The sequence below is a fragment of the Entelurus aequoreus genome, linkage group LG07 (genome assembly GCF_033978785.1).
Source record: "Entelurus aequoreus isolate RoL-2023_Sb linkage group LG07, RoL_Eaeq_v1.1, whole genome shotgun sequence".
Taxonomy (NCBI): Eukaryota; Metazoa; Chordata; class Actinopteri; order Syngnathiformes; family Syngnathidae; genus Entelurus; species Entelurus aequoreus.
In genome coordinates this window covers 72,605,333-72,621,498 of record NC_084737.1, presented here as the reverse complement: position 1 = coordinate 72,621,498, position 16,166 = coordinate 72,605,333, and the positions used below count along the sequence as shown (strand labels likewise).

Sequence of the window (16,166 nt, the reverse complement as noted above, 5' to 3'; positions counted from 1 at the left end):
CTGTTTTCATAATGTTTTACTTTCTTTTTTTATTCAAGAAAATGTTTTTAATTTATTTATCTTATTTTATTAGTTTTTTAAAAAAGGACCTTATCTTCACCATACCTGGTTGTCCAAATTAGGCATAATAATGTGTTAATTCCACGACTGTATATATCGGTATTGGTTGATATCGGTATCGGTTGATATCGGTATTGCTAATTAAAGAGTTGGACAATATCGGAATATTGGCAAAAAGCCATTATCGGACATCCCTAGTAAAAAGTCGTTGTCGCAATTGTTGGATATGACTTTAAACCATAAAGTTTGCATGCATCAATATAGCTCTTGTCTCAAAGTAGGTGTACTGTCACCACCTGTCACATCACATCATGACTTATTTTGACTTTTTTGCTGTTTTCCTGTGTGTAGTGTTTTAGTTCTTGTCTAGTGCTCCTATTTTGGTGGCTTTTTCTCTTTTTTCGGTATTTTCCTGTAGCAGTTTCATGTCTTCCTTTGAGCGACATTTCCCGCATCTACTTTGTTTTAGCAATCAAGAATATTTTGGTTGTTTTAATCCTTCTTTGTGGGGACATTGTTTATTGTCATGTCATGTTCGGTTGTACATTGTGGACGCCGTCTTTGCTCCACAGTAAGTCTTTGCTGTCGTCCAGCATTCTGTTTTTGTTTACTTTGTAGCCAGTTCAGTTTTAGTTTCGTTCTGCATAGCCTTCCCTAAGCTTCAATGCCTTTTTTTAGGGGCACTCACCTTTTGTTTATTTTTGGTTTAAGCAATAGACACCTTTTTACCTGCACGCTGCCTCCCGCTGTTTCCGACATCTACAAAGCAATTAGCACCAGCTGCCACCTACTGATATGGAAGAGTATTACATGGTTACTCTGCCGAGCTCGAGACAACACCGACACTCAACAACAACACATCATTTGCAGACTATAATTACTGGTTTGCAAAAAATATTTTTAACCCAAATAGGTGGAATGAAATAATCTCCCACAGCACACCAGACTGTATCTCGCGGCACACTAGAAAACACTGTTCCACATGCACGTAACATAACATTGTATTACTAATTAATCCAATTTCTTTTAGGAAATATAATACAAACTAATAGTCAAAGTATATAACATACTATTTAATCGTTTTTATTTATATGCCGCCTTTCACACACTGTTACTGTACCATTTTTTTTTTCATTTAAATTCTATGTAAACAAACTTGCATAAAATGATACTATTCAAAGTAAACATATGCGTGTGTTATTGTTTTATATGTATAAATTCAACATATAGCTGCAATATTGGGCAAGAAATGAATAAGGGGTCTGAAAAACTGTCGGTGAAAGGCTGATTTCTGTCAATAAAGTAAATCGTTGCTGCTTTATGCTTTAATAACTAAGTAATAAAGTTAAAGTACCAATGATTGTCACACACACACTAGGTGTGGTGAGATTATCCTCTGCATTTGACCCATCACCCTCACCCCCTGGGAGGTGAGGGGAGCAGTGAGCAGCAGCGGTGGCTGTGCCCGGGAATCATTTTTGGTGTTTTAACCCCCAATTCCAACCCTTGATGCTGAGTGCCAAGCAGGGAGGTAATGGGTCCCATTTTAAACATCGAAGCTTCCAAATTCCAATCAACCTGTTGCGTCGTCTTTAAATGGGAACTGCACTTATTTTTGGGAATTTTGCCCATAGAAGCATCCATCCATCCATCCATCCATTTTCTACTGCTTATCCCTTTCGAGGTCGCGGGGGGGTGCTGGAGCCTATCCCAGCTGCATTCGGGCGGAAGGCAGGGTACACCCTGGACAAGTCGCCACTAACCCCTCTGCAACCGTGCTGCCCATAGAAGCATTCAAGTCCCATCTTAAAACTCATTTGTATACACCAGCCTTTAAATAGACCCCCCTTTTAGACCAGTTGATCTGCCGTCTCTTTTCCGCTCTGCCCCCCTCTCCTGCGTGGAGAGGTTGGTTATTATTATCACAGATGATGCGCTAGCTGTTCAAAGTCAGGACCTAGGGTGGACCACTCATCTGTGCATCAGTTGATGACGTCTCTGCACTGCTGACTTGTCTCCACTCAAGATGATCCCCTGCTGGCCCCACTATGAACTGGACTCCCACACTATTAACTAGATCTACTCGACGTCCATTGCACCGGTCGCCCAGGGCGGGGGTCCCCACATCTGCGGTCCCCTCCAAGGTTTCTCATTGTATCCCATTGGGTTGAGTTTTTTCTTTCCCTGATGTGGGATCTGAGCAGAGGATGTCGTTGTGGCTTGTGCAGCCCTTTGAGACACTCGTGATTTAGGGCTATATAAATAAACTTTGATTGATTGATTGATCGTTCATAATCATTATGAGAGACATGATGATGGATGGATGTTTTTTTTTTTAATGCATCACAAATATATATAAATAATTAAAATTCCGCTTACAATGGACCCGCTCTATTCTGCCCATAAAGCCCTTAAAAAAACATCAACACCTCCATTAAGGTTTTATATACATGACGTAAGTATATACTGTATGTAATGTAACAGTCACATTTATAAAAACATTTAATATTTACATATTTTGATCAATTTAAGCATATGCATATTAATTTTAAAAAACGCATCACAGCATTTGCTTTTTTTTTGTACATCACTGATTATTACTCACATAATAAAACATCACTTACTCTATAAGGTCTGCTGTCATTAGGATGCCGACAGCTATAATCTAGTTATTTTGAAAAACAATTAAAAAAATAACTCTTAATCTTCATGTTCTCGCCATTTCCGGGCCCTACAAGGCTGTCAAAGTGAACCAACTTGTCGGAATACACCCTCAGCCTTATTCTGTCCGGGTGAGAGGCATGGTTTATGATCTCCAACAAACTTCCACACTGCAAAAAGTCAGTGTTCAAAAATAAGGAAAGAAAATACAAAAATGAGTGGTATTTTACCTTTTTTCTCAATATGTTGAAAACTATTCTTAGATTAAGTAAATGCTAGTGCCATTATCTTGACATAATGATATGCGCTGGGCATTACATTTCTTGAAACCAGCAAACTTATACTAAAAACTAGTTTATTTTTCTTAATGAAAAGGCAACAAGGCAACCAACCGCTTGTTACTCTCGGGGTCTACATTTTCAATTTTCCCATTGATAACATGACCCATCGATAACATGACATAATCGCGCCAAGTGCGTGCTCTTTCAGTCAATTAGTGCGCAAGGAAAAAAAATAATTTTATATATATATATATATATATATATATATATATATATATATATATATATATATATATATATATATATATATATATATATATATATTTATATTTTTATATATATATTTTTATATATATATATATATATATATATATATAAATATAAATATATATATATATATATATATATATATATATATATATATATATATATATATATATATATATATATATATATATATATATATATATATATATATATATATATATATATATTACAGCCTGGCCCCCGACCAATTTTTTTTCGATTGTTATTTTGAAGAATTTATCTGAATGTGCATGAACTATTTCTGTTCAAAATTGTTCAAAATGTCAAATGTTTAAATATTAACTGTCAGTTTACTGTACTGTGCCAACTGTACTACTATAAGAGTACATCTTTTCTATTGTTGCATTGAAAATAAAACAGCAAAGTCCATTTGGCTGTCATCTGTTTTAATTATGAGACACAATTGTGTCAAAATCATGATTTTTTTATGTCATGCTTGAAATAAGAAATTATTACTTTAAAAAAATAGTTTTATACTTGTGAGTGTTGATGACACAGCTTTGCAACAGTTGATATTATAGTTTCAAGCATGTTTTACTCAATACAGGTCATAAAATCTCAAGCTGTAATATTTTACTGAGATAATTTAGGACCAAAACACTTAAAACAAGTAAAAAACTCTAACATAAAATCTGCTTAGTGAGAAGAAATATCTCATCAGACAGAAAATAAGCAAATATCACCCTTATTTGAGATATTCAATCTTACTTAGATTTCAGTTTTTGCAGTGCAGGGAGCGAGGAAACACTCCGCCAGTCGATCGAGTCGAAATTGTACACAAGCTAGTGATCACGTCGCCGCTATAAATAGTTTGTCTTATAATAACAATATCACTAATACTTGGTTAATTTTCAAATCACGAAATGTAAATGCAGTATTGTTGGCACTTTTGGGATGGTTATTTATTGGATTTTATGGGCGAAATAGAGGAACTCCCATTGGCTCGTCTGTAAGCGGACTTTTGTTTACGTTTATTTAATAAATAGAATGCATTAAAAAAAATCAATTTGTTGTCATGTCTTTCATAATGATTGTGAACGATAGGCAAAATTCCCCCCAAAAAGTGCAGTTCCCCTTTAAAAGCAAATAACCTTTACTTGATGCTTCTCTTGACGCTACTGTTGGGATCTACTATGTTGGAATATAATTAATATAATGAAGGATGAAGTGATTAACCCTTGGGTGGGACCCGTTTTCATTTTTTATTAAAAGAAAAATTATACAATTAATTAATTTTTCAAACTGAGACTCACTGACTTTGGCTCATTTTCTGTGAAGAACATATATCAGAATACATATTTAATGACCACACACCATACACCCCCGCTACACATTTCTATTACATATAAGATGTCCGGGTCCATTGGATCCGGGGCTAATAGAAGTGTGGAAATTTATGTTCTGTGTACCACACACACACACACACACATACACACACACACACACACACACACACACACACACACACACACACACACACACACACACACACACACACACACACACACACACACACAGCAGGCCTAGACAGGAGGAGGACAGAGTGTAGGTACACAGAACATCAGAAGGTCAAATGTGCGAGAAAATGAGAGCAGACAGTGTTGACCAACAATGTTGCAACCTTGTGTGAACCGCAGGTGCAGAAACACAAAAAAAGAATCCCTGTGGGATGCAGAAACTGGCAGAGAAATTTTCCGTGCAACGTTCATATTGTTGTTACTCAGCCAGCGTTTGTGGGTCTGATGGACCCGTTGCATTTTGTGTCTTTTAATGCCTCACAATCAAACACTTTTATGTTAAAATACTGAACAGATGTTTATTGGGATAAGGTAAACATCAATCGAGAAAGAGCCATCAATCTGTCAATCCTTTCCGTGTCCGGGCCAGGTAAGGTTCCCCGTGTCCGGGACAGGTAAGGTTCCCCGTGACTGTTGTTTACACAGACCTCATGAGCAGTATTAATGCTGGCTCGGCAGTTTGTACCTTACCGCTAATACAAAATACTGTCAATTTAAAAAAAAAAAGAAGTACTTTTATTCATAATACTTTTCAAATTCTGCTTCCACTTAATGGTCCGTCCTCTTTGTGGCTCAAAATATGTCAAATTGACCATCTTGATAATAAAAATGGTTTATTAATGCATGCTTCTCTTTTCTGGCTAACAGTGCAGAACAGGTTGTCAGCTAATACTCTAATATTGTTCAAATCAGTAACCAGATGTAAAACTCCTGCTTTTCTTATGGCCCAAATAGTTTACAGTAGCACTATACATAATCAAAATACCAGGGCATCTAGTGAGGGGCATTTTGTACTCCCTCGTCCCAGGAAGAATGCTTTGCGGAAATCTTTTATTTATAGATCTGTATCGCTCTGGAATAACCTGCCTCGAATTCTCACCGGCATTGAAAGTAAACAGGTTTTTAACAAGGAAAGTCATATTTTATCTGAGTCGGTAAATTTGTTTGCTTGTTGATCTTTGTTTGGTTTTGTATTGTGTAGTTATATTTATATGGCAATTATTATTCTGTGACTTTAAAATGTTTGCTTGTTTTCTTGTTGACGCTTTTATTTTTTTCTGTATTGTGTAGTTATAATTATATGCTTTTACTTGTAATTGTAGTGAGTTTGTGGAGCCCAGGAAGACTGGTGGGTTGTTATGGCAACCAGCTAATGGGGATCCTTAATAAAAATCAAATCAACATTTGCATACTGAATTTACATATGGATTTTAACATGTTTTTATTTATTAAGAATAAATGTGTGTTTGTAAGGAGTGAACTTAGTTGAATACTTAAACAGTCAGTGGTGGTTTTATATCTGGGGATGCAAGTAAGGCATTTTCTTGGGGGCGCCACACGGATAATGGGGACAAAAAAGTGTCATCACTTGTGAATAAAACCCAACCAAAAGAGACGATGAGAGTGGAGGTACTCACCCAGGGAGCCACTTAAACCCTCACAAGTCCCACTCTCGCGCAGGGGGCGCCCCAGGGCTCAGTTTCGGAGCCCTTCCTTTTGACCCTAAACATACTTCCTCTCAGGGGTGTCATTAGAAACAAAACAATTTGATTTCCCGAGCTGAAAGAAATAATCATCATAAGAAGGTGGGCGTTCCATTTAAAAAGCACACAGGTTTTATTGCATATCAATTTCATGTATAAATTCTTCATAGCATTGGAAAGATTACATTTGGTTTACATCGCTATTCTACAGAATTAACATCAGAGTCATTTTTTTCTTCAATGAAATTTCTCTAAAGTACATCTTCAATAATCACAAGCATCAAAAGAACGGCATTTTTTTTTTTCTGAAATGTTCAATATTATTCTACAATCCTTTATTTTTCAATTACGTCCTGTCTCCTGTCTCTCGCTTCCTGCCCAAACAAACACGTGTAAGGCAGTCAAGAACTCCAAGTCTACTACACCTAACCACATTTACAATAAGTGCATCTACCGATTTCTTTTTTTCTCATTTTTTTTTTCTCCTCCTTTTTTTTTCTCGTTGATTTGATACACAATTCACAAATGGCGATAATTATGACTGCTAAACACGTCATGCACAATATCTTTTTTTTTTTTTTTTTGTGTCTGTTTTCAATAAACATAACAGAGGTGATATACAACTCAGAGCCAAACAAAACAAGCACCATCCATTAAAAGCAATATTTTTGCATGACTTTTTTTTTTTTTCTTTTTTGTGTATGTTTTTTTTTTCCTTCGGGACAAATCCACCATTGTTTTGCCATCTTTAAAATACTGTACAATTGATAGGAAACAATATATTTTCTTCCTCCTGTAACAGTGAAGGGTAAGGGGGAAACAGCAACCATATTCTGACAACATTAATCCACGACCATCAGAATACTTTCTGAAGTGGGCACATCGGAATGCTTCAATGCCTTTTACACAGCGCATCCTTAGTACAGTAGTCCAGGCAACCCACGTCTTTACATTTCATCAACGAACAAAAAAAGAAAGATTTTTGTCCTTAGAAAAATGAGATGATGCAGTATAGTAAAAGTATACAGTGTTCTTTCCGTCTTGAAACGAGACCTAAGCCGGATCAACGTATGGCTTGGACCCATGTGGTTTCATTTAAGTGCTAGCTCCAAAGTACAGCATCAGGCCTTTGATGTATGCAGGGGGAAAGGACAAGCTCCTCCCGTTAACGTCCATCTACACGAATCTACACTTTATGCAGTAACTCATTAGCGACACGGAATAAGTTTGTGCTACAGTTTGGATGTATGAAGGTCTAATGCCCGTTTAAGCAGCAAAAAGGTGCACTGTTGGGTCTGGACAGCTTGTTTACCTTTGCTAGGGAAGTGTGTACTAGTGCAGTGATTCTCAAACTTGTTCAAGTTTTAGTTTCCTATTTACATATGTTTTATTTTCCTTTGTTTTCCGGCTTGAGGGTTCCAGGTTCGATCCCCGCTCCCGCCATCCTAGTCACTGTCGTCGTGTCCTTGGGCAAGACACTATACCCACCTGCTCCCAGTGCCGCCCACACTGGTTTAACTGTAACTTAGATCAGTGTTTTTCAACCACACAGTCTGGTGTGCCATGGGAGATGATCTAATTTCACCTATTTGGGTTAAAAATATTTTTTGCAAACCAGTAATTATAGTCTGCAAATTATGTGTTGTTGTTGAGTGTCGGTGCTATCTAGAGCTCGGCAGAGTAACCGTATCAGTAGGTGGCAGCCGGTGCTAATTGCTTTGTAGATGTCGGAAACAGCGGGAGGCAGTGTGCAGGTAAAAAGGTGTCTAATGCTTAAACCAGAAATAAACAAAAAGATGAGTGCCTCTAAAAAAAAGGCATTGAAGCTTAGGGGAGGCTATGCAGAACGAAACTAAAACTGAACTGGCTACAAAGTAAACAAAAACAGAATGCTGGACGACAGCAAAGACTTACTGTGGAGCAAAGACGGCGTCCACAAAGTACATCCGAACATGACATGACAATCAACAATGTCCCCACCAGGAAGGATAAAAACACCTGAAATATTCTCGATTGCTAAAACAAAGTAGATGCGGGAAATATCGCTCAAAGGAAGACATGAAACTGCTACAGGAAAATACCAAAAAAAGGGGAAAAGCCACCAAAATAGGAGCACTAGACAAGAACTAAAACACTACACACAGGAAAACAGCTAAAAACTTGAAATAAGTCACAGCGTGATGTGACAGGTGGTGACAGTACACCTACTTTGAGACAAGAGCTATAGTGATGCATGCTTGGTTATGGTTTAAAGTCATATCCGACAATTGCGACAACGACTTTTTACTGTCAACTGAGTTTCGTTTTTTTTAATGATTTCTGCTGGTGTTGTGCCTCCGCATTTTTTCAACGCAAAAAATGTGCCTTGGCTCAAAAAAGGTTGAAAAACACTGACTTAGATAATGGGTTTCCCCCATGTAAAGCGCTTTGAGTCACTAGAGAAAAGCGCTGTATAAATATAATTCAGTTCACTTTACTTTACTTATAGTCAAATTCAGTGTTACTGTTCAAAATGTGTGTGATGTTACAATGAGCAAAAATATTAAATGTACTTATTATGTAAAACTTCTACCTTGTTTTTTATGAGTACTTGAGCCTACTACGCTACTGTACTTTACTGTCAGTCATTATGGTGGTACTTGGAGAGCCAAGTGCTTTTTTTTTAGGTGGTACTTGAGAAAAGTTTGAGAACCACTGCTCTAGTGTGATGTCATCAACGCTGGCTTCAAGGCTGATCCCCCCGCACCCCCCAAGTAATACTTTATAGCGGGTGAAATGGGACAGAAAAACAAAACACAACAGTGCCAAAGAGGACCTAAAACTATCTTCCACTATAAATAAAAAAAATGTCATCATTACCGCCCCTTATTATGGCACGGCCGAAAACGAAGATTTTAAATCTCCATCTCGCTCCGTCTGATGTCTGTTCCACCGGAAAGAAGAATAATGAAATAAATACATTACACACACACTTGTGAAATCAAATATATTGGAGCAAAAAAAAAAAAAAAAAAAAAATGGAACTGAAATGATTGTCAGAAAAACAAAAACAAAACATTTTCTACGGGTTATTTTGGCACATGTCACCCTCGCTACACCTACTATATGACATTATCATGTACAATTTTGGTCCTTGTCTAAAACAATTATATTAATAATTTAGCACGGCGGGTGCCTACAAATGAAACAATACTGTGGCGTCTATGCAAAGGAAATCATTTGTTTTTCTTTTGAGTGACATGAGATGATGAAGAGGGGGGTGGGTTGGGGGGGGGGGGGGTCCTCAAGGTGATTCGTGGATGATCAAGTTGGAAAAAAACCACTCAATTTGTGTGTGTTCATTTCCCGTGGTTCTGTTGCTGATTCTGCAGTCACAAGTGATCGATAAAGGGGATGGAGGAGGAGGAGGAGGAGGAGGAGGAGCCAAAAGTGTCCTCTTTAGTGTCACTTGGTGTGAAACAGCACCCTCTTGTGGACATGCAGTCCTAATGCTGCAGTGCTTTTTTTCTTCTTACACCCACACACACACCCACACCCACCCACCCACCCACACACACACACACACACACACACACACTGGGCCTTTAGTGACAGGGCAGTCATTTAAGTGTCACGTGACCCTCTACGGTGCCCAGGGGACACTTGTTGGGGTGTTTTGGACTTGGGGAGGATCCGAGAAGCGTTCGTCGTCTATGTCCTTCACATCAACAGGAGCTTTAGCAGTGCTTTCTTATTGAGTCTCTGTCTCTCTCCTAGCTCTCTCTCTCACACACACACACACACACACACACATTTCTCTCACACACACCTCGACCGCGTGAAATCTCCGCTCTTCAAGTCGTCTCACTACTCATGTCCAACTCTACGCCTCCTGTACGCCGACCTCCTCGCTCTCTCTTCTTCTAGATGTGGTTGAGCGGGTGAAAGCTGCTCGTCTCAGACGGTCCGCCTCCCATGCCCAGCCAAGCGTCCAGAGAGTTCTGGGAGGGCGCGTGCAAAGGGTTGTTGTCCGAGAGAGACAGCATCATTGCATAAGCCTGCAAAAAAAAAAGGGTGTACGAGGGGCATTTTAGTGGCCATCTTTTGAGGATCAACATTGGTCATCAATAAGCCTCTGACACTGTTACTCGGCGGACTGATGGAGGAGTAAAGCACAAAGCCAACATGCATGCAGTTAACGTGTTAGTCAGAAGAAGGGGAGGGGGGAGGGGCAGCTACAACTTGCAGCAGAACCTCTAAAGTAGCACAGATCCCCCCCCCCCCAATATTAGTCTTAAAGGCCTACTGAAATGAAATTTTTTTTATTTAAACGGGGATAGCAGATCCATTCTATGTGTAATACTTGATCATTTCGCGATATTGCCATATTTTTGCTAAAAGGATTTAGTAGAGAACATCGACGATAAAGTTGCAACTTTTGGTCGCTGATAAAAAAAAAAGCCTTGCCTGTACCGGAAGTAGCGTGACGTCACCAGAGGAAGGACTACTCAAAATTTCCCATTGTTTTCAATGCAGCTAGAGCAGGGGTCACCAACCTTTTTGAACCAAGAGCTACTTCTTGGGTACTGATTAATGCGAAGGACTACCAGTTTGATACACACTTAAATAAATTGCCAGAAATAGCCAATTTGCTCAATTTACCTTTAACTCTATGTTATTATTAATAATGAATGATATTTACACTTAATTGAACGGTTTAAAAGAGGAGAAAACACGAAAAAAATGACAATTACATTTTGAAACATAGTTTATCTTCAATTTCAACTCTTTAAAATTCAAAATTCAACCGAAAAAAAGAAGAGAAAAACTAGCTAATTCAAATGTTTTTGAAAAAATTTAATTTATGGAACATCATTAGTAATTTTTCCTGATTAAGATTAATTTTAGAATTTTGATGACATGTTTTAAATAGGTTAAAATCCAATCTGCACTTTGTAAGAATATATAACAAATTGGACCAAGCTATATTTCTAACAAAGACAAATCATTATTTCTTCTAGATTTTCCAGAACAAAAATTTTAAAAGAAATTCAAAAGACTTTCAAATAAGATTTAAATTTGATTCTACAGATTTTCTAGATTTGCCAGAATAATTTTTTTGAATTTTAATCATAATAAGTTTGAAGAAATATTTCACAAATATTCTTCGTCGAAAAAACAGAAGCTAAAATGAAGAATTAAATTAAATTTTTTTTATTATTCTTTACAATAAACATTTTTTTTTTAACTTGAACATTGATTTAAATTGTCAGGAAAGAAGAGGAAGGACTTTAAAAGGTAAAAAGGTATATGTGTTTAAAAATCCTAAAATCATTTTTAAGGTTGTATTTTTTCTCTAAAATTGTCTTTCTGAAAGTTATAAGAAGCAAAGTAAAACAATTAATGAAATTATTTAAACAAGTGAAGACCAAGTCTTTAAAATATTTTCTTGGATTTTCAAATTCTGTTTGAGTTTTGTCTCTCAGAATTAAAATGTCGGGCAAAGCGAGACCAGCTTGCTAGTAAATAAATAAAATGTAAAAAATAGAGGCAGCTCACTGGTAAGTGCTGCTATTTGAGCTATTTTTAGAACAGGCCAGCGGGCGACTCATCTGGTCCTTACGGGCTACCTGGTGCCCGCGGGCACCACGTTGGTGACCCCTGAGCTAGAGCGATTCGGACAGAGAAAGCGACGATTACCCCATTAATTTGAGCGAGGATGAAAGATTTGTGGATGAGGATCGTTAGAGTGAAGGACTAGAATGCAGAGCAAGACATATCTTTTTTCGCTCTGACCGTAACTGAGGTACAAGCTGGCTCATTGGATTCCACACTCTCTCCTTTTTCTATTGTGGATCACGGATTTGTATTTTAAACCACCTCGGATACTATATCCTCTTGAAAATGAGAGTCGAGAACGCGAAATGGACATTCACAGTGACTTTTATCTCCACGACAATACATTGGCGAAGCTCTTTAGCTACTGAGCTAACGTGATAGCATCGGGCTTAACTGCAGATAGAAACAAAGTAAATAAACCCCTGACTGGAAGGATAGACAGAAGATCAACAATACTATTAAACCATGGACATGTAACTACACGGTTAATAATTCCCAGCCTGGCAAAGCTTAACAATGCTGTTGCTAACGACGCCATTGAAGCTAACTTAGCAACGGGACCTCACAGAACTATGATAAAAACATTAGCGCTCAACCTACGCTCATCAACACCCGGGCTCACCTGCGTTCTAGCGATCGACGGAAGGACGAAGGACTTCACCCGATCATCCGTGCGGTTGGCGGCTAGCGTCGGCTAGCGCGTCTGCTATCCAAGTAAGTCCTCCTGGTTGTGTTGCTACAGCCAGCCGCTAATACACCGATCCCACCTACAACTTTCTTCTTTGCAGTCTTCATTGTTCATTAAACAAATTGCAAAAGATTCACCAACACAGATGTCCAGAATACTGTGGAATTTTTAAATGAAAACAGAGCTTTTTTGTATTGGATTCAATGGGGTACCAATACTTCCGTATCAACCGTTGACGTCACGCGCATACGTCATCATATCGAGACGTTTTCAGCCGGAAGTTTCCCGGGAAATTTAAAATTGCACTTTATAAGTTAACCCGGCCGTATTAGCATGTGTTGCAATGTTAAGTTTTCATCATTGATATATAAACTATCAGACTGCGTGGTCGGTAGTAGTGGGTTTCAGTAGGCCTTTAAGTCCCGCAAAAAAATGTTGTACACAGTTTTATGATTGTCTTTAAACATGTCTGACGTGTTTTAGAGGTGAACTTATTTTTACCGTTTTAGATACGGGTATATTCTAGGGGGCGCCACTTGGATGATGAGGAATAGTCAAAACAATTTGTGCCCGGCATCCTCAAAAGTGGATAAAACCTAACCAAAGAAAGATAGAAGAGGGGGAGGTCTCGCTCAGGGAGCCATTAAAGCCCTTATAAGTCAGAGTCCGTCCCCCTCTCATGCGGGGGTGCCCCAGGGTTCAGTTTTGGGGCCTACCATTTTCACCACATTCATGCTTCCTCTCATTTTCTTATAGAAAGACATTTAAAAAAAGTTAAAAACACATGTATAATAATTTTAAAATAACACATATTATATATAACATTCCCTTAACATTAATTTATGAATTTAAATTTGTATTATTTTATTTGCTGTGTTACATAATGTACATGTTGGTATGTAACTGTACTGTTTATATTTGAACCATGTCAAGCAGTTTGTGATCCCTCTCTGTGAGAAGTGTTTAATACCAAAACAACTATACTTACTAGAAGAGCCACTGACAGTTCAAACATGACCGGAAACATTTCTTGCACATTTAATAAAGTCTGTAAATATGATCATGTGACAAGGGGCAGGGGTGTTCAAATTTTTTGACTTGGGGGCCGCATTAGGCTGAAAAAAATGTATCCGGGGGGGCCGAAAGCCGACTGCATGTAAAGTAAATATCTATCTATCTATTAGGGCTGTGAATCTTTGGGTGTCCCACGATTCGATTCAATATCGATTCTTGGGGTCAGGATTCGATTCAAAATCGAATTTTTTTCAATTCAACACGATTCTCGATTCAAAAACGATATTTTCCCGATTCAAAAGGATTCTCTATTCATTCAATACATAGGATTTCAGCAGGATCTACCCCAGTCTGCTGACATGCAAGCAGAGTAGTAGATTCTTGTAAAAAGCTTTTATAATTGTAAAGGACAATGTTTTATCAACTGATTGCAATAATGTACATTTGTTTTAACTATTAAATGAACCAAAAATATGACTTATTTTATCTTTGTGAAAATATTGGACACAATGTGTTGTCAAGCTTATGAGATGCGATGCAAGTGTAAGCCACTGTGACACTATTGTTCTTTTTTTTATATATAATTGTCTAATAATAACGTCAATGAGGGATTTTTAATCACTGCGATGTTGAAATTGTAACTAATATTGATACTGTTGTTGATAATATTCATTTTTGTTTCACTACTTTTGGTTTGTTCTGTGTCGTGTTTGTGTCTCCTCTCAATTGCTCTGTTTATTGCAGTTCTGAGTGTTGCTGGGTCGGGTTTGGTTTTGGAATTGGATTGCATTGTTATGGTATTGCTGTGTATTGTTTTGTTGGATTGATTAATTAAAAAAAAAAAAGAAAAAAGAAAAAATCTAAATTAAATTTTTTTTTTTTAAAAATCAATTTAAAAAAAAAAGAGAATCGATTCTGAATCGCACAACGTGAGAATCGCGATTCGAATTCGAATCAATTTTTCCCCACACCCCAAATATATATATATATATATATATATATATATATATATATATATATATATATATATATATATATATATATATATATATATATATATATATATATATATATATATATATATATATATGTATGTATATGTAGCCTATACGTATGTATGTGTACACATATATACTTTTGTACATATATATATATATACAAAAGTATATATATGCACACACATACATATATATATATACATACATATATATACATAGATGTGTATATATATATATATATATATATATATATATATATATATATATATATATATATATATATATATATATATATATACTGTATATACATACATACTGTATGTATATACACTACCGTTCAAAAGTTTGGGGTCACCCAAACAATTTTGTGGAATAGTCTTCATTTCTCAGAACAAGAATAGACTGTCGAGTTTTAGATGAAAGTTCTCTTTTTCTGGCCATTTTGAGCGTTTAATTGACCCCACAAATGTGATGCTCCAGAAACTCAATCTGCTCAAAGGAAGGTCAGTTTTGTAGCTTCTGTAACGAGCTAAACTGTTTTCAGATGTGTGAACATGATTGCACAAGGGTTTTCTAATAATCAATTAGCCTTCTGAGCCAATGAGCAAACACATTGTACCATTAGAACACTGGAGTGATAGTTGCTGGAAATGGGCCTCTATACACCTATGTAGATATTGCACCAAAAACCAGACATTTGCAGCTAGAATAGTCATTTACAACATTAGCAATGTATAGAGTGTATTTCTTTAAAGTTAAGACTAGTTTAAAGTTATCTTCATTGAAAAGTACAGTGCTTTTCCTTCAAAAATAAGGACATTTCAATGTGACCCCAAACTTTTGAACGGTAGTGTATATGTATATATATATATATATATATATATATATATATATATATATATATATATATATATATATATATATATATATATATATATATATATATATATATATATACACAAAAGTATATATATGTACACATATATATGTATAGGCTACACATTATATATATATATATATATATATATATATATATATATATATATATATATATATATATATATATATATATATATATATATATATAATTGATTCATATAATTGGCTATTAAGAGGATGTGAAAATTTGACACCTACCTACTTCTGTGACGAACTCTTTAAAGAATTGTAATTAAAGAGAAATATCAAGCAGCTAAAATGTGGTAAACATGGATAAGTGTGGAGAGTGTTTTGCTTTTTTCCCCATCGGTGCATCGTAGTGGATTTAAATGGGTGTAATTTTGAATTATGTTAGGTGCTTGGACAATCTTTATAATATTTACAGAGTTCAGTGATCATGTTGGTTGCAGGTTGCGCCATGACTGGGAAAGGTTGTTTTGGATTGGGTCATATAAGTAATAGCTGTACTGTGTTTGGCTCAAATTAAAGTTCATGGTCATTGACCTGCTTTACTACTATTGTCCACAAGATAGCAGCGAATCTGCAGCAATTAAACTGTCAGCTATGTAAATTAAAGCTGTTCTCCTCATTATTATTAT

The 16,166-nt window shown here is 36.5% G+C and overlaps 1 protein-coding gene across 7 annotated transcripts in view; it reads right to left on the bottom strand.

Annotated features, from left to right (window-relative positions):
- Positions 1-6,140: 6,140 nt before the first annotated feature.
- The window catches only part of LOC133654236 (histone-lysine N-methyltransferase PRDM16-like), a 46,464-nt gene continuing 36,438 nt past the window's right edge, over positions 6,141-16,166 (bottom strand). For all 7 annotated transcript variants that reach the window (XM_062054426.1, XM_062054432.1, XM_062054427.1 and 4 more), the window contains one exon: positions 6,141-10,367. In XM_062054426.1, the coding sequence (XP_061910410.1) occupies positions 10,233-10,367 (135 nt within the window). In that variant the 3' untranslated portion in view covers positions 6,141-10,232. The remainder of the gene's footprint in view (positions 10,368-16,166) is intronic.